This window comes from Coptis chinensis, chromosome 8 (genome assembly GCF_015680905.1).
Source record: "Coptis chinensis isolate HL-2020 chromosome 8, ASM1568090v1, whole genome shotgun sequence".
NCBI lineage: Eukaryota > Viridiplantae > Streptophyta > Magnoliopsida > Ranunculales > Ranunculaceae > Coptis > Coptis chinensis.
Genome location: NC_141463.1, coordinates 76,709,788 through 76,730,148, shown reverse-complemented (window position 1 = coordinate 76,730,148; position 20,361 = coordinate 76,709,788). Strand labels below are relative to the sequence as shown.

The 20,361-nt window shown below is 36.1% G+C and overlaps 1 protein-coding gene and 1 pseudogene across 1 annotated transcript; one reads left to right on the top strand and one right to left on the bottom strand.

Annotated features, from left to right (window-relative positions):
- Positions 1-13,285: 13,285 nt before the first annotated feature.
- LOC147483141 (ribonucleases P/MRP protein subunit POP1-like) lies at positions 13,286-14,375 on the top strand. The gene is made up of 3 exons (XM_086579496.1): positions 13,286-13,473; positions 13,592-13,700; positions 13,788-14,375. Exons 1-3 carry the CDS (start codon positions 13,286-13,288, stop codon positions 14,373-14,375), a joined length of 885 nt encoding a protein of 294 aa, XP_086435622.1.
- Positions 14,376-15,996: 1,621 nt separating this feature from the next.
- Positions 15,997-19,593, bottom strand: LOC147483140 (serine/threonine-protein phosphatase PP1 pseudogene; annotated as a pseudogene).
- Between the last annotated feature and the right edge of the window lie 768 nt (positions 19,594-20,361).

Below are 20,361 nucleotides of genomic sequence, written 5' to 3'. Positions count from 1 at the left end.
TGACTGGAAGTTTCTGTGGTAAACCTGTTTTCTTACCGCGTATACCACTGATGTCATCTGCTGACATTAAGCTCCCTTTTGTCATGACAAGGAAACAGTTTCTAGTTCATCTGAGGTTTGCACTTGTCATCAACAAGTCTCAAGGACAGACTATACCAACTGTTGGTATATACTTACCGAATCATGTCTTCACTCATGGACAACTAAATGTTGTAATGTCTAGAGGTGTATCCAGGAATACAACAAAGATCTTGGTAAATAATGGAGCATTGCGTGGTTTCATAGGAGTTCATACTAGGAACGTTGTAAACACTGAACTCCTCCACTCCACCACTACTTAATAATGTGCTTCATCAGTACAGCAGATTATTTTTTTGTTTTTCTTCACTGGTAAATTTCCTTCTTTCTAATAATTTCCTTCTACCTTTCCTTTATCTCATCCTTCTTAACTATATATATATATTATTACTAACAACTCCTCTCATGTGTTACAGACTTTTGACACGCAACAAATACTTTTGACACGTAGCAATATTGGCACAAAAGAATGTAAAGAGCCAAAAGAGATTTGTGGTTTTATATTCTTCTGTTTCTACCCTTTTTTTGGATAAAAAAAGGGGTTATAATCATATCCTGTAAATAGAATCTTTTGGTACTATATGCCTTTAACAATGCCATACTCGATGCACCTTCTATTCCGCCTACAAAGTTGAGTTTATATATGATTTAATTGGTTTGCTATTTTGATTATAAAATATGTGTTCCTTGATGTTGTTGCCTAATCATTTTACTATCCTATATCCAAGTCGATTGAAGGTTCGTAACAGTCTTCTTCTATAAAGAATATTTTGTTATCTTTGCTCAGTATCCATTTATTAAGATTGGTTCTTTGATTTGGATTTAGTGCCATTGTCTACATACGTTTTTGACTTAAAAAATTTATAATATGTAAGTTTTTACCTATTTTTTTCACTAATGTAAGCTAATGTTGCATGTGAAAAATATAGCTTCTACATATCTGTTTTATAGATTGGTAGCTAAGATTTTCAAGAGCAGAGTATAGACGAGTATAATAAATTGGTAGTTTCTGCATATCTGTTTGGGGCGTGGGCATGAGGGACTATTACTAGAACTAACACCATACCATACATTTAAATAAACCTGATGGTAATTTTTCGCTACAGATGGAAGTGTTTTGTCCAGAGCCTTTTTTGCTAACCATTTAAGTGAAGCATCAGGCAATAGGGATTGATCAACGGTATGTCAGAGGCTCCTCCTTCTTCCCTCACTTAGCATTTAGAACATATTATGGTGGTTATTAATTTTAGTATATGAGTACTTTGGACTCTATTTTTGTTCCTTTTTTGAGGTTTGACTGGGTAATGTGTTCTTGATAATGCGAAGAGCTGTGATTTCTTCTGTCAATGTAAAAATTGAATTTCAGCCTATTGTTCATTTGGGTCCTTTGTAGATTTTGTCTTCACTTGATTCCAATTTCACTTCAGGACTTGAATTATTTATGAATTTCACTTTAACTCCGTCAGATTACCAACCCAAAAAAAAACTTTTTGTTTCTTATAACTACTCAAGAGGAAGCAGCAACTGCATATGACATAGTAGCAATCGAGTACATCAACAAGTCAAAATGCACCACTTATGTATAAAAGTGTAAGTGCAATTTTCTTACAATTTAAATAACTTTGCTATGAAATTTTGTTATCTATAATATATGCATTGATACACAATTCTCTTCTTGCTTTGTCCAGTGATGACATATGGGAGGAACTTTGCTGTTATATCAAAAGCATGTTCCGATCAAATATTTGGTTATTTTGCATCTGTATATCTACATGACATTAAGCTTTCTATTATGTGTTTTTTACTAACTACTTTGTATATGATATTATACATCTGTAGATCTATATGATGTTTTGCTCTTCTCCGTTTTGTTCACTGGAGAAGCATCAGAACTTTTTAAGCTATTTTAAGACTTTTGCATCTCTATTTTAAGTTGATAATATGAATACGTATATGCATCTCACGTGCACAATGCTAGTATATATAATGGGGTAGGTTCCGTTTACAACACTTTTTATACAATGTTTTATACAATACCCCCCATCGGACCCTTCAAGATGTTTTAAGGGCTAATTTTTTGTGGATAAGATGTTCTCACCATGGATATGACCTCCATAAAAAATCGGGTCCTTTGAACATTTCTAAGTTTGCCAAAAAATGGTTACAAAATCGATATTTCTGGACCGTAGATACAAATTTATAGGTTGAGAGCAATTTTTCTCATCGTTAGGAGTTTTCAAATGAGCTGAATTTTTGTGGAGATGATCTCCATGGTGTGAATACCATATCTACAAGGAATCAATGCTTAATTCATATTTTCAAGGGGTATTGTATAAAAAGTGTTGTAATAAATGGAATCTGCCCCATGTATAATTATTTAAATATATATGTATATATTTTTTTTCTCTAGATAGAACAAGTTATTGGATAGAACATGTTATATATAGATTTTGATAAAGCCCATTAGCCATTTAAAATAGGTTTTGCTAAGTTTAGATCTTGAATATAACCATTCCAAAAAAGCCCAAGTCCACATTGCTTATTAAAAGCTCAATTTAATCCTATCTAAGTATCTATGGAAAAAAGAAACAAAATAGCCCAAGCCCACATTCTTTATTAAAAGCCCACATCCCTTATTAAAAGAAACAAACCCTAGATCTTAGATCTGGGTTGCAGCTGCTGGCCATAGAAGAAGATGGTCACAGCCGACCACATCAATCTACCACCACTCGAGGAATTCAGGCCAGTCTACTCCATTTCTCGCTTTCTTCCTTCTTTCTTAATCTTTCTTCTTTCTTAATCTTCTTTTTTTTTTCTTTGAAACTGAAAAATAGATTCGAATGCGAATCTGTGTCGCGTTGGTATCGGTGTCGACACGACACGGGCCTAGGCCGATTAATCCGCCGCCTAGGCCCGATTAAATGGTCCACCGTTTTATTAACCGATTAGAGTGAAAGTAATATGGCTAGGCACCGCCTAGACGGCCGCCTAGGTCGCTTTTTAGAACACTGATTATGATATAAGTAGTACTTTTTACTATGTGTTAAGGGATTTGTGATGGATGATTGTGTCTGATTTTATTTATTCATTTATAGTCATTTGATTATTGATGGATATGACGAAAAACATGTTTTTCTTGTTGGGTAGCTGTTTTTACATTTGATTAAATTTTTTTTTATCTCTTTAATAAATAGTGAAATTCCATCAAGAAATGGGGTGCCCAATATATGGAAGTGTATTTTTTAAGAGAAATTTAAAAACATTCGGATCGTCGTTTCATTGTCTGCGAGAAACATTCGGATCGTCTTCCGAGGGAAATGAGATGTACTTTCTTCAAGTGGAATGATAACGAGGACAATTATGGAAGCTGTTCGTCGTCCGAATCAAATTGTCCTGCTACTCCAGTTTGAACTAAGAGTCTGGTTTCTACTTACGCAAGGAGGATAACGACTGATTCAGAGATTAATTTTATCGGCATTTGTATAATATTTAAATTGTTGTTAGTTTGTCTTATCTTAGTGGTTATGTGTTTGATTAAGTATCTAGTTAAGATGTTATTCTCATAGTTAAGGTGGTTATGTGTAGATTGGGCAAAGAGCATTTTCTAATGCCTTAGCTGAGAAGGTAAAGTTTGCAATGATTCTCATTGTATTTTTTATTTCTAGAATTTGTATTTCATTCGTTACATTCACCTCTTGGTTACATGCAGGAAAACACCCAAGATTTCATCAGTTGATTGTAGAATTTGCTAAGGTTTGCATTTATGCTATGCCCTTTTTTTCAATTTGACTTGAAGTTGGGCATTCCATTTGTAGTGTACCCTGAAACCCTTTTTCGTTTGTTTGTAAGTTAGTCTTGTTTGTAAGAACGGAGTTTGCAAAATGTAATCGTTTGTAAGTTAGTTTTGTTTGTAAGAACGGAGTTTGTAGCCCCTTATGTTATTGAAGTGGTTTAGACAAACTGCCATTGGACATCGAATGAAATTTGAGAGATGTAGAGCAAAGCTCCAACTTTGTTATGTTCCCTGGCTTTTCGAGTATTTTGGAAACTAGTTGTTATTGATAGGTAAGTTGTGTGTTCAATGTCACTTAATTTAATTTTTCTTCTTGTTGTGTTTCTGTGTGTTCGTATTTGTGTACCTGTGTATACAGTAACAAGCTCTAAACTTAAAATTGCAAATGCCAATATTACTTGAAATCAGATTAGGAATTTTACCTTATGGTGTTTCAGTTTTATTACCTTACTTGAAATATTGTTTCAGTTTTATTAACAACAAGTTATTGACTTGCTATCGTTTATTATTGTTATCGTTATCGTTATTATTGGTATTGTTATTATTGTTATTGCTATTTTTTGTGTTGTTGGCAGTTAGGAATGATGATGAATTGGGGATAAAGGTGCTTAGTTTTGTTGGGGTAACTGTGTTGTTTTTAGTGGTTGGATAAAGGTGCTTGGCATGGAAAGGCTAAAAGCAGAGTTGCAAGCACACGGATTGAAATGTTGGGGTACTTTTCCAGAGCGTGCTGCCAGGCTCTTCCTGCTCAAGACCATAGTACAAAATATCCCGATATATCCCGATATTTGGGGATATCTATCCATATTCCAGAAAAAGATATATAAATATCACGATATGTTCAGAGATATATACGACTGCAAATATCGGTGATATTTCAACGATATTTGCGATATTTGGAGATATTTGGGGATATTTGGGGATATTTTGTGTATATAATAATTTTATTTAATATTTACTATTATATTTCAAATAAATATAAATAATGTATCATGATATATCAAGAAATATCCACAATATCCATGATATTTTTCGATATTTTGGATATATCCACGATATTTGCATGTGAAACAATGTCAAATATCCCCAAAGAGGGGGATATATCCACGATACATATCCAGAAATTGAATATCGATAAATACCCATATCCTGATATTTTGTACTATGCTCAAGACTACTCCTTTAGAGATGCTGCCTAAGAAGTTGTTAGCAAATAAATAAATGGAATCTTTCTCTTTGGTCTGTACTAAATGGAGAAAAGAACCATTGTTGCTTAAATAGTTTGTACTTTTGGAAACTCTGTTGAGAGAATTACTCGACCTTTTGTGACCATCATCTTTTCATGTATAAAAACACTTGCATTTCTTGTGAATTAGTTTGTTGGTATGACCCCAGTATATTTTTTTCTTAATTATATGGTTGATCGAGCTTCTTGTGAATTTGTGAAGATGATATTGGGTGTTGGTTAATATCAGGGGAGTTCGTCTATGATATTGAGTGTCGGGGGAGTTCATCTATGATATTGGGTATTGAACTTTTTGCATTTATGATATCAGGGGAGTTCATCTTGGCTAGGTGCCAAAAGGAATTGGCCTGCTCTTTAAAGGCTAGCTTCTCATATGCAGTTCGAAATAAACTCTGACAGTATCGAACTTAAGGAACTTGTTATGCAGTTCGAAATTTTCAATATGCAGTTCGAACTTAAGGAACTTGTTTAAGGAAGAAATAAACCAATATGCAGTTCGAAATTTTCTCTGATAAAACTTGTTATGAACAGTTTCTAGTACCAATATGCAAAAACCAATATGCAGTTCGAAATTTTCTCTGACAAAACTTGTTATGATCAGTTTCTAGTACCAATATGCAAAAACCAATAGCTTCTCCTATGTAGTTCGAAACCAATATGCTATGTGAGTTGCAACATCTTATTGATTCTCTGACATAACTTGTTCCGATAATTTTCTAGTCTCTATATTCTTTGACAGAACTCCATCTGATCAGTTTTAGCTTATTGAGCTGAGCTGGGCTTGGACCGATCTCTACACTAAAAATAATTATGTATGCAGAGATACAAAACTTGCAAAGATACAAACACATCATACAAAACTCGGCGCCTAAAACTTGCACTAAAATTCGATGTACCAATACAAAATACCAAATACCAAATGCAATAGTATGGTTATCAATACAAAATTCAAAATTGGATTAGCTATTACACACCCTTAACTCTGACAAAACTGAAAACTCTGACAGAACACACCTTTAACTATGACAGAACTAAAACTAAAAACTCTGACATAACTGAAAACTCTAACAGAACACACCCTTAACTCTGACAGAACTTAGCTTGCATCAATAACCAATCTTTCATAACACCAACTACATTCATCATGTGTCGAAGTCTTCCCAACAAGTAAAAACACCGCAAGATTCAATCCAAAGCTACTGCAAGCATCGAAGGATCAGTTTACACAAAATGGCAAATAATAAATTCTTCATAAGCATCAAGTACGTATTAACCAACAAACCAAGCAACCTAGCAACAAAAAATACTTACATTTCACAAATTACATCTTTTTTTTCTCCAGACAATTTCTCGAGTCATGGTTAACAATCTTTCCACAGTTTCTACACGTTCTTCTTGGATTGTTTAGGGCTATCTCTTTGGGGAATTTCCATCTCTCCGCTTTCTTCTTCCTCCCTTTTGTTTAAGATATGTTGGGATTCAAAATCAATATCTGAAATAAAGATTTGGAAGTCAAAATCAAATAATTTTTTATATCAAATTAAACATTAAAATAAATCAAATAACATTAAACACTAAACCAATATCAAATTAAACATTAATATCACAATCATAACCTGTGAGGTATCAACCAAAGGCTCTTCAACTATATCATCTTCATTATCTTCGTCTCCTTCGTTGGAAGTATTATTCAACGTTGAAACATGCTTAGCCATTTCATCCATCTTTTTTATAAAATATGAATAAGCCTCAACACTATTCCCCACATCGTAAGCCACTTGAGAAGCAACCTTGATACAATGAGCCACTCTAAAAAGTTCATGGTTTTCATGGTCGGCCACTAATCAAGTATGAAACTCCGCTCTATACGTGTTTGCCTTTTGCATCCACCGCTTCAAAAGAAAATGCCTTGGAATATCTTCGATCTCGTAACGCTGAAAAAGCTTTAACATGTGACCACAAAGTAACCCCATAAACTGAAAATGCTTACATTCACAGTCTCCCTCTAAGGTTCCTCTATTGAAACTAAAATGCTTACATTCACAGTCTCCCTCTAAGGTTCCTTTATTGAAACTCACTTTCCAAACGGACTTCTTTTTGGGTCTCTAAATTTCACCATGTAGCTTTCGGTTCCATTGTTGACAAACTCGTCCCCATCAAATTTGTACTCCATCTTTGTCTTGTCTAATTGCTCCTTAAATTTATTAAATGCATTAATCGTATAGACCTTCATAGCATGCATAAGGAGGAAATCATCGTTAGCAACTATGCTCAGTGCGGTAATCAGCATCTCTTTCATTCCTAGCAATCAAAGCCAAAGATCTCTCATTACCATGTACAAACTCTATCAGCATAATGAGAATTTACGAATTGGTCGTAAGCTCGAATTTACAAATTGGTCGTAATGAGAATTCATCGATTCACTCCTCCCAGTCGTATGCATGCCAACAAAAAATGTGTCACTAAGATAACAAGGAACCCATTTCTCCCGCATATTATATATTTCTGTCAACCAAGGATTTTCAGACAACTCATTCTTCTCTATTATTGTGCACCATCTTCTTTCAAAATCAACAATCTCATACGAGTAAAAATAGTATTTTTCAGGTCAGTTACTAGTGTCTCAATTTTAGTAAAGGACAACTTCTCTTGAAATTTCTGCATAATATGCCAAAGACAGTAACGATGACGAGTATCAGGGAACACTTTTGCGATGGCTGCAGTCATCGCTCTATCCTGGTCAGTGATGATTGCAGTTGGCGCACGACTATCCATGGCTGCAAGCCAGGCCTTAAACACCCATATGAATGTATCTTCTGTCTCATCAAGTAACAGCGCACAACCAAACTAAATCGACTGCATATGATGATTGACTCCAATAAAAGAGGCAAAAGGCATAGAGTATGTATTCGTACGATATGTGGAATCAAAAGAGACAACATCCCCGAAATACTCATACTGCACTCGAGACCTCCCATCAACCTAGAAAAAGTTTACTGCAGTCCCATTTTGATATAGATCAATAGCGTAGTAAAACTGGGGATCACAGGCACTCTTCTGCATAAATATTTAAGCACGACAGTTGCATCACCTTCTTTAGGCATCTTTCTAGTCAAACCATAATGATGGTTCCAACAATCCTTTTTTGTAAACCCAACTTCTTCCCCACTAAAAACAGCTGCAATTTTACCGACAGGTAAACCATTTTCACCAAAAATCTCAGTCAACTTCTTCGCTGCTTCAAGCATATTTTTATTCGATCTCATGCAATTTCTCTTTCCTGGACTAACCAAACCGTAGCTATGGTCATTTTCAATGCAGCTTACATAGTATATATCTTCGTGTTTTCTTTTTGTAACATGCATTCTAGCGGGGCAACTACACTTGACAGTGCTAGTATTTCTAGAAACACCCACTTCTCCCACTTCTCTCTTGTTATGGATCCCTTCACGCGAACAAACTATTAAATAGACCCTAGCCAAATCCACACCAGTTTTCCGATCTGTCGACCGAACATGAGTCTCAAATCCCTCTTGTTGACCATACTGTCTATAGTAAGTCTTTGCGTCATCAACACTACTAAAAACCATACTTACAAATGGAGCAACTAGTCTATTTGGGGATTTGTTCGACAAAGACCCAACAACTACGTCATTGTCAATACTGATTGTTACATTATCTCCTATTGACTCCATTTCTAAATTTTGGGGTTGGGTTCAAATACTAGCTAACAAGTGAAAAGGCAAAGCTAACAACTGAAATTCAACATACCATATACAATCGAAATTGATATCGACAAACTGCTTCACCCATGAAATTTGGATTTTTGGGTTTTGAATTTTGGACTTTTGGGTTTTGAATTTTGGGTTTGATTTTGGTTTTTTTGGTGGTTTTGGTTTTTTTGGTGGTTTTGATTTTGTTGATGATTTGTTATTTGTTAAGTTTGTATGAATTTTCAAAACCCTCGTGATCGTAATTTGTTGTTTGCTGGGAGGATTTTTTGAAACCCAAACCCTTCGTAATTTTCATATTTTGAAAGGTGAAATATATATATATATATACAGCCCCGCTCTTAGACGGACGTCCGTTTACGAACTTTACTTAAAAACCAAAATTTCAAAATACAAAATATACTCTCACGAAGGGTTTTCTCATGACTCGCTCCTTCTCTCTCCGAAGTCCAAACTTTCCGTGATTGTTTCCCTCCCTCCTGACTCTCTTTCTCTCTCTCATGGGGTTCCTCTTCTCTCTATTTCTAATCCTAAAATTTTGATTAAAAAAAAGTTGCATATTCGCGTGTAAAATATTTTGATTCATAAGTTGCATATTCGCGTGTAAAATATTTTGATTCATACTCAAAATGTTCAAATAAGAAAGGGAATTATTTATGGTCAAACTTTAAAATGAATAGTGTTTTAGTCTCTGACAGCAAGGACTTGTGGCAAGCTTGTAACGCCCGTATTTAAAATATGTATTTATCTATTTATTAATTAATTAATTTAATTATTTATTTAAAATTCGCTGGATTGGATTTGGGATATGTGGGCCTGGTTTCTGGCCCAAGTCTGTGTTAGGCTTGGGTTTCATACCCAAGTATATAATCACATTGTTCTAGAGAATAGGGTTTTAGAGAATAAAAAAATAATAAAAATGGAGGTAGAGATAAAAGCTGGATTGCTGGATGGTGGAGCGCGACGGTTCGGACGATGAAGGATTCGTCGGGTTTTAATACAGGTGAGTAGATAGTTTTTCTATTTCACAAAATCCTGAGTTTTACTGGTATACAGACAAAATTCTACTGTCAAATGTTTTCGTTCATTTTCTGTTTGTTCGGCTATGGTTATTCGGCTAGATAATGTTAGTGTAGCTTTTGTCAAAATATATAACTGTTGAAGCTTAGAGAAACCATTAATGGCGGCGAGCCAAAACCAAACGGTTGTCCTGTGTACGGTTTGGTACTCGTTAAGTATATTATTTGAAACTGTTTGTGTATTCCTCTGTCCGTATGCGTTACTGTGATACTGAGCCTTTAGATTGTCGAACTGGGAACTGTGGATTTGGGGTATTTTGTGGGTTGAAATTGGTTGAGTGATGTCGGGGCTGTTCAAGCTCTACTGATGCTCTGTAAAAGAGTTAATGGCGGCTGGAGAAAACCGCCAGCAAATATTTAGTTGAACTATTTTGGTTGTTGCGTTTTTGAATGGAGAGTTGGTTGTTGAGGTATGTTTAAAGGTTAGATTTGTTTGGTTATTGTTGGATTATGATGGAGTGTTGGAGAGTGGGGGCAGTGAAGCTTTGAAGGAGGCGTTAATGGCGTTGCCCCAGCAAGAGAACGAACTACTCATGTTTGTGATGTTTGAACTTTTTTAGATGTTGAATTGTTGGTTGTTGAGGTTTGAGTGATTACTGAATTGGGTGGGGGTTGCCGGAGGTTGTATAAGCGTCGATGGCGCAATTTGGCCGGAATTCGCGTTGGTGCGCTGGTGAGGGGGAGATGAAATCGAGTTTTTCATGTATTAAAGGTGTGGGGTTTTTCTTTAGGAGTCCAACCGCTTGGTTGGAATGGATAGGCGATTGGAACTTGATGGTGGCCGATTTTGGTGGCTGGTGTGGTGTTGGATCTATTGGAGGGAGAAGAAAGAGAATGCTATCCGGTGCTCCCGGACGCATTCTATTTTCTCTACACCTGTTAGCTGTTGGGCCTTGGGCCGGTTTTCGATTTTTGGGCTATTTTAGTTTTGTTTTGGGCCGGTTTAGATTAAGTTGGTTGGGCCAAAAACTAACTAGATTTCTTGGGCCAGTTTCATTAGTGTGTTGGGCCAGTTTTGATTAAGTGTTGGGCCATTTTCAGTTTATTCTTTGGGCCCAAGATTAATTTAGTTTGTTATGGGGCCAGTTTCATTTAGTGGTTTGTGGGCCGAACCAATTAAGGTTTTGGGCCAGTTTAAGTTTCGTTTTCTGTTAGCTTGGGTCGAACCCAATTAGCTTTCTTTGGGCCGGTTTTTCTGTTTTTGTTTTGGGCTTGGTCCATATGTTTTAAAGTGGGTCAGGTTGATTCACTAGGCCAGTTTAGACTTTTGGGTTCTAAGGTTTGGGTTTGGCCAGTTGGGTCCGAACCATTACCTTAGTCATGTGCCCATGAGCCATGTACATTGACCTTAGCCATGAACCATGGCTATGACCCTGAACCTGTCGAACATGGAAACGACAGTTTGACTTTGACTTTGACTTTGACCATTGACTGTTGACCTTTGACCATTGACTGTGGAATGTTGACTTTTTCCAGTTTTTCATATATTTAAGAATATGGACAAATATAGTAATAAAATATTGTCTAAAATTATATAACGTTGTTTGTCATTATCTAATTAAGATTTAACGTGAGTAGTGTGTAAAACATATGTATATTGGGCTTTGATTGTGGACTGTGGACTGTTTAATTGTGCTACATTTTATGTTGTAAATTGTATAGACAAATCAAATGCTAAAATGCTGTGGAAGCTTGTATAAATTTGGTGGTCATTATCTAATTAAGATTTGACGTTGATATTGTGACATTATATAATATGTTGGGATATATATATTAAATGCAATAGTTTTGGAGAAATAAATGTATAAACACTCCATTATTTTATCTGTGAGATGCTAGTAGAGTATTGGTGAATATTTGCCCATGGGATTGTGGCTTAGTGCAATAATATATTGGCACGTGAAAGAATAAAAGTGGTTATGAGATATAATTGAGATATTTCTAAATATTGTGGCTTAGTGTGATAAGGTATTTGACCTGCACGTGATATAGTGGAATTTTTTGTATGAGTCTTAAATGTATGACACCTGAATAAATTACGTAACAAAAATCCTAGAACCAAGCTACTACAACTCATGTGATTTGCCCTGTGTGGGCGTGTGCAATTTGATTGGCCCTTCTGGCGTTTCAATGAATCTGAATGGCCTTCGGGCGTAAGTAATGTGATTGGCCCTTCTGGCGTTTCAGTAAAGCTGAATGGCCCTTCTGGCGTAGCCGAATAGTGGCTTGATTATTCCGTTCGCAAAATAGAACGAGACGCGCGATATTTTATGCCGAATAGTGGCAGTACTTACATAATGGCTTCCGTGTGAGGGTTACCTGGTGTGCGGCATCCCGCTTAGGGTAGTTACGCACGGAGTGGTTCATTATGTAAGGGGAGGCATGTGGATGTACATGTTCGGCGTTGGGAAGCGATTGTGGTAGCCAGGGAAACTAGATAAGACATAGATACGACGTGATTTTAGGGACACGCAAAGAAAGCCTTAATTAATATAAATATGGTAATATGTTGGTTAATGATGTATCTTTAGATAGATGATTGTATATGGTTTTGCAGAAGTGTGGGTCAAACTAATTACTTGGGCAGAGACGACCTACTCTGTAATTGAGCATGAAATGCGGTACGGATATAATATGCTTGGTTGAGTATTTGTTTAGTTAGAACCTAAGGCACCTCGGTGGAGGAACTACATGCCTTTTTATTATGCGTATGGTTGTTGTGTGGTTAGTGGGAAGTTAAGGCGCCTCAGTGGAGGAACTACCTACCTTACTTATTGTACTTAAGGATGTTATATTAGTCGTTGAAAGTTAAGGCGCCTCGGTGGAGGAACTAACTGCCTTATGGATTGTGTATATATTTGTATAAGAATATGTTGTATTTTAGAGCTACTCACACCAGCATTTTTATAATGCTGACCCGATTTGCATGTTTGCTCATCGGGTGTGTTCATTAAATGAACATAGTTGATAAGTCTTGACAAGTTTAGTGTTGAAGAAGATTGGTTGCTGCTTGTGGTTTGCGTTAGCGTCGCATTTCAAGATAGGCTTTGTTTTCCTTTGAGGTGATATAGATTTTCAGTTGAGATAAGGTTATTTGCATTTTCATTTGTTAATTTTTGTAATGAGGAGGACTTTGGTTTAAGTTTAAAATTTTTATTGGTTTTTAAATTATCCGCATATTTAAACTGTTTATGGGTTTTTGGGAGTTGAGAGTGCGTCACACCTCGGAGATCGAAGAGTCGGGAACAAATATTGTGTTTCCGAATTCTGTCGAAATTCGGGGTGTGACAAAGCTCATAATGCGGGGAATCCTCCAGTAGAGGAGAATCGTCTTTGCATGGAAAAGCATCAAAAGCGCATGGATTTTTTTAACATTGATATCCTTGATATGAACTCTGGTGTGTCGATGACTGAAATGAAAGGACAGTCTTCGAGCTCATGCCCCATATTGTTCTTAAAGAATAGGAACATACGAGGATCATGTGTTGGGTATGCTGCAATTTTCCTTCTTTCTTCCTCAATGTTTCATGATAAAAAGTACAATCTGTGTCCAAAATAACTGTAACTTGTTTCTGTATTCAATACTTTATGTGCCTGAAATTTGAATTGAAGACAATGGATCCTCACAAAAAAAATTAATGTGTAAGTTTCAATCCTCTTTCAGGTGGTCTCTCATTCTCCCGATAACTTGGGTCAAGGCTTTCTGGGTTCCTCTTGTTAACCATGGAGCTCATCCAGTTGGCTTGAGAGAGAATCACTGGATTGCATGTGATGTAAGTTTATGCAACTCAACCTTCTTCCGACTTGTATATTTAATTTTTGTTAATATTGCCAATGTTAATGAAACTTTTGCACTGTAGGTTGGATTGCATTCTTTCCCTTTCGATTTCCCTGATTGCAACGCACACTCATGCTTCATTGCTGCTGAGGCTATTGCCAATGATGAAAAAATTGATCTTTGTCCTATCGCTATGAGGCCTTCAAAAGTTCCTAGCCCACCTCCTTGGGACAGCATCAAGCTTGCTTTTGAGATAGCCTCTTGGATAGTTACTCAAGACATCTACGAGGAGAATTCTATAGGAGAAAGGAATGGTTGTAATTCATTGGGTGATGCAGGCATAAAAAATTGTGACTCTGAAGCACTAGAGCAGGATGCTTATCCATTTAAAGGATTTGTTGCAAGGACATCTGATATTTTAAGTACTCACTTGAATAACATTTGTGGAAACCATTTACTTGTATTCCCTAATAAGAAATTGGGGAAAAAGACCAAGTTGTTAGAGAGCAGAGACAAGCTTGAGCTTGAGCTTGACCCTGAAAGGGCCGGCCAGATACCTCTTGACCGGAAACTATGTTTCCTTAGAGTTCTACTTTGTGCCTACAAGGAAGGTGCTTTTGAGGAAGGAGCTATTATTTGTGCACCTCATCTTACCGATATTTTACTCTAGACGTCAAGGTTGGTTGTTGTATTTGGCTTCATCTTAGTTCAATCTGTTGTAAGGAAGCATATGTTGAGTATAAACACTAAAACCTAATTATTCGTTCATCTACCGGGAAGATGATGTTTTTCATCAGCTCATTTATGTGAGATTTTTGGATGTAACCATGGACTTTCATATACTTTTGGGTATCTTTTCACTTGTTGCTCTAAATTGTTGTAAATAATAAAGAAAGATAGAATTAGTTATATATGTTTTTTTTTCCTCTATTTCCTTGACGAAAATTTCTGATTCTCTTAAAGTAAGACAATAGAATGGTACTACTAGCATCCAATGGGTGCCATAGTCTTGTTTATTTTTTTTTCTAGGAAGATGGACTTTGGTGGGTAGCTGAATTCCTTAGTGTTTTATGGTGTGGCATTGTTAATCTAAGAATGTGCCTTATGTGCTTGATTAATGAATACTCTATGTAAAATATGCAGATCAAATGTACATGAAGAGCAGCTTCAAATTCCACAGATCTATGTAAAATATGCAGATCAGATGTACGTAAGTCCGTGGATTGTCATTACTCTTGATTATGTAATTTAGGAACGAGGAACACTATGATAATGGGAACACTAGTAGAAAGAGCGATTTGTGTTTGTCGGTTACTCTGCTTAGTATCCGTTTTCAGCTAGGAGTGCAATTTATTGTAAGAAAGTCATCAAACTTGTAATCAATTATCTTGGTAGTGCCTGGTTAAGGGATGAAGAAGGCCCTCTCGTAAAAGTAACTATATCAAGGTTTCGAAGTTATTAGACCTCGTGAGCAAACATAACTTTGTTAAATCTTCATCAAGAAAAAAAAGAATGATATCCACGCTTATAGAAGGATACACCCCCAAGTACACTCGCTTTCGCGATCTTAGGTCGATGTTAATTATTTAGGTGAAATGAAATTTGAAACGGGGACGCCAAACTAACATAGCCCCAGAATATGTAATCCACCTCTAAGATTGATGTTTCAACTATATAATAATCATACAAGTAATCATTTTACTTAGCTATCTAGTCCCTTTTCTAATAGAGAACACCTAAACTTCGGCACCATTTGGTTCATAACAAAGGCGGGAATGTAGTTCCAAGAGGTGCCACATTCTCTTGCAATGGATGCATCACAGGGACTCTCAACTTGCAACCAGCAAAGTGATTACATGCTGCAAAGTTGGTATGGACTCTCAACTGGTATCACTAGGAGTTATTTCTATGGAGACAGTAAACATGAGGCACAACATTACACTCATAGGTTACACTCAAAAATAAAAAGTAACCGATTAGGAAGTCAAAAACAATCAACTTAAATTATCGAAATCATTACAATTAGCATGACTGCCTGATTGTTTTGAAACTAATTTACACACGAAGAGAGTAGTACAAAATAACACTTAAATAACTTTCATAACAATCCTGACGATTTTGGAAGAAAACTTGCTTTTTTTTGTATATCTGCTCCTCACGGTAGTAAAAGAAAAGAGGTAAAGACAATTCTCGATTGAAGAATTATGCCACGATCTCAAATATTCAAGCAACAACCCTGTCAAGCAAAATGAGATATCAACCGACAGTGCACACTAACCCGATGGTATGTATTAAGGCTCATGAATCATCCCTTTCCACCCCTTATGAGGTGGCATCCCCGGTTTTGAGATGTTCTTTGAATCCTATTTTTCCTTTCTTATCGAGGGCTTCAGGGATCCAAAAGGAACATATTAACGAATCATCTACACTCATCATTGCATCAAGCATTGTCAAACTTCGCCGCAATAATTTGGCGAGAGAATATAGTCACCACCCGATTGGCAAAGAATTCGTATCCATCTTCTACTACCTGGTGAGACCGGCAAATGAGATCAAGGTCATGTTTCGAAAGAAACTCTGCAACCTTGTTAGGTCCAAACGTATATGATACACCTCTGTCATTTTCTCCCCAACCTTTGACGCGTCTTTGTCGGGACCCCAAAGCAAATCACCGAGCAAACCCTGATTCGGCACATCTACTGGATGAGCAATATTCCGAATCTGATCCAAACTCCTCAGATCTGGAGACAAACCCCCATGCATGCAAAGAATCTTTTCATCAATAAGAGCCGCCATAGGTAGGCAGTTGAAGCAGTCAGCCAATACCTTCCAAAGCCGTACATTAAACCTCCTTTTGCACTCATCATAAAACCCATATATACGGTTAATGGAAGCACATTCATGGTTGCTTCTCAGAAGAAAAAAATTCTCTAGATACTTGATCTTGTTTGCTAGGAGAAGGCAAATGGTCTATAAGCTCTGCTTACCACGATCTACATAGTCTCCCAAGAACAAATAGTTTGCCTCAGGAGGCAACCCACCATATTCAAACAATCGGAGATCAGAATACTGGCCGTGTATATCATGATAAATAATTCCCTTTCTTGTTTGAACATTTTGAGTATGAATCAAAATATTTTACACGCGAATATGCAACTTTTTTTTAATCAGAATTTTAGGAGAGAGAGAGAGAGAGAGAGAGAGAGAGAGAGAGTCACGGTAAGTTTGGACTTCGGAGAGAGAAGGAGCGAGTCATGAGAAAACCCTTCGTGAGAGTATATTTTGTATTTCAAAATTTCGGTTTTTAAGTAAAGTCCGTAAACGGACGGGGGCTATATATATATATATATATATAGGTTGGCTCTCAAACGGACTGATAAAATGCGGACGTGAACGGACTCAAACACAAAAAAGAAATCTCACGTTGCCTCCTTCCGTATAGTATTACAGTTTCTCTCACCAAATCTCTACACTATATGATAGCCGGGTTTGTAGGAACCACACTTCTCAACCGAACAGTGTATTTCTAATCTCCCAATTTTAAGATTTTAGAACCACCTCCCTACGTTTATTTAAATTACATCTCTCCTATTTATTAATTACAATTGGCTCCCTGATCTCTATTAAAATTGAACCACCTCCTTCTTCAATAATTTTAGGATAGTCTTCTTAATTTAAAAGCTAAAATTTATGTATAGGAATTATATATCTTCCCCATTTTTAGAAAATTGTTTCTCTTTTCTTAGTGAGAGATTCACAAAAATTGTTTCTCTTTAGTTTTTTAACAATTTTCATTTTAGTTCTTTACAACTTGGCTTAACTGATCAGAAGTATACGGGACACATGCTAGTTATAAAAAAGAACTGGTCCTACATACCACAAATGAAACTATTTCACTTTCTCTTTCTGCCTCCCTCTTCTCTTTCACTCCACTTTCTTATATTTTATGTATTTCTTTCATCCTCTCCCCATTGTCTTTTTCTTCTTCTCCATGCTCTCGACGCCTTGTGAGAAGTTCAATACACTACAATTTTATCCCTCTATATATTTGAATATTCAAGACCTTCATTTTTTTTTCATTTGGGTTGAATCTGAATCTAATTTTGTTTGGAAAACAACTTCAATTCTAAATACCAAATTGTGGGGAGGAGGGATGTTTATTTCTCTGATAGCACATTGTATCTTCTAATAAATTAATATATATTCTATTAAAGCAATGACATATCTTATCAACAGTTCAACACAAATAGGACATGAAATATTGATGACATAGTGTTGCTTTAATATCGATCAACTTGTAGAGACGAACTTGTATGGACATATATTTTGAAGTATTAATCGTTGGTGTATCACTCTAATAACTTGTGGAATTGTGTTGTGGAGTAATTCACAAATTTACTACATGATTCTAGGGTGGGAATGAATTGTTAACCAGTTGTAGAGTAAATTCACTGGTAGCACAAAAAAGAGTATAATGGTTTAGGAATCAATTATTTATGTTGTTCTCTCTTTCTCCCTAGCGGCGCCATCAATCCTATCTCATCCAGTACGTGTTAATTTTGTTTTTGATATATACACTATGCACGAAATTGGTAATTGAAATTCAAAAGTTCGAGTGATCAATGCAACTTCAAGTCTGGGTTGCTCGTATTAACTGGTTTTTATTTATTTATCTGGGTATGGGGTTTGTCAAATCAAAGAAATGACGCCTACAGAACTTGGTTATTTAAGAATTTTCCAGCTTGTATAAATCAGTGGGTAGTTGGTTGTGTTGTTACTTGCTAAGAATAAGAAAGCAAATAACGACTTTGCATTTTGCAGCATAAGATTTCTTATTTCAAGAGAAGACAGAACACATGAAAAGAGTGAGAGCAGGAGGTAGAAGTGTTTTTCCCTTGTTTCCTTTAGCTACACTTGCTAGTTTAATACGATTGAGAGTCGAGAGAGTCGAGAGAGAGAGGTACAATTATTTCCCTATTTTTAGTGCGTGGGTTTTTAAGTATCTTTTTCACACGTGAGATTTTTTTTTTTGGCCAAAGTCCATTTAAGGACATCCTTCAGAGAGTCGGGCTATATATATATATATATGGAGAACATATACAATCACTCACCTAGGGCTCAATAGAAAATGCCAAAAATCCTAATGGAGCTTGCAAAATTCTCTATTACAAACAAATTCCCTGCTAGGGGAGAAAAAAATTGCTCATTGGGCACTATGCTCCTTGCGTCATTGGCCTATGAAACTTGAATACGTGGACTATTTTCTATTGGAGCCAACTCACAACTAATAGCAGTAGAAACGAACGTTTTAACTATTTCACAAAAGACGGAAACTACAAAATTGAATTAAAACTAACAGGAAGTAAAATAACAAACCAAAATTCTATAGCAACCGAATTTTTTGAACCGAATTTGTGAACATACTGACGTGGCACTCATCAGACAGGAGGTGCGTGTGTATTGCTCAAAGAAGTACTACAAATCAAGGTCGTGCGTGTGTATTGCTCAAAGAAGTACTACAAATCAAGGTCTCTCTACTTGCCACGTCAGTGTGTTCACAAATTCGGTTCAAAAGTGTGTATTGCTGTAGAAAGACTCTCAAAATTGAACCCAAAAAATAAGGAATTGAAATAAAATCCCACACGAAGATTTGACGCAATCTCTCTGTCTCACTTCGTCTCCCCCATTTTTCACTCACAAAAAAAAAAAAAGCAATCATAATGTGGGCGCCACTTCTCTCTACCCCTACGTACTTCTCCTTCCACTTCTATAAGTCGTCTCTCTCTCTCTCTTTCCTCAATCCTCACTCCCCAAAATAACAATCATAATAATGTGGCACAACTCACTCTATCCCCACTAGCTTCTTCACCCTTCAAAATATAATCCATGTCTTTGGAAAAAAAACAAAAGAAACTGACTCCATCTTTTAGATCGAGTCCACCTTTCGCATTTTTACTTATTTTATTTCCTAGACACTATTATGTTACAAAATTTTGACATTTAAGTGCAGTTAAGGATCAAAGGCTGAAGGCTAGCTTGGTATATAGTTACTTCAGTAACATTAGCCTTGGTATATAGTTGCTTAAGTATATAAGCACCAATAGGCAACAAAACAATCTTAGTAAAAACAGGCAACAAAACAATCTTATTAGTAAAACAATGTGCTGAATATATTATTAGTACATCATTGAATTTAAAAACCAACGTAATTGCACTATGATTATCAAATAACTTCTATGAACAATTCAAATGATAGTGAAAAAAAAACATGAAAAGCATTTATTGTCGACATTGTCATCTCCATTTACTTGATTGCTCATTGCGTCTCATGTGTCTCCTTGACTTCCACAAACCCAACCTATCAATTATGTGGCATCCATCACTCTGTAAAGTTAAGTGGCCTTCGAACCGGATTTGGTTGTTGCAATTTAAAGAATGTCTACACTATGGTAAGCACTTACAAATACATGAGTGTTGTGAACATATATAGTGAGTAATTAACTAATATCCTTTGTATAAACAATTTACCTTTGAAGGTGATTAACTGTTGCTTGCAATGTGCAAGCTTGTATCAAATGTTTCCCCAAAGTGCATCGGTTGCATAAATGTATGAAGCTTGTATCAAATGTACAATTTACCTTTGGTATTAAAGGCGT

Bases quoted from the DNA above. Each gene is read 5' to 3' on its own strand.
- LOC147483141 (XM_086579496.1), top strand. From the start codon at position 13,286: ATGGATTTTTTTAACATTGATATCCTTGATATGAACTCTGGTGTGTCG. The intron at 13,474-13,591 runs GTGTCCAAAATA...ATCCTCTTTCAG, and splicing joins CATGATAAAAAGTACAATCT to GTGGTCTCTCATTCTCCCGA. The intron at 13,701-13,787 runs GTAAGTTTATGC...TTTGCACTGTAG, and splicing joins ATCACTGGATTGCATGTGAT to GTTGGATTGCATTCTTTCCC.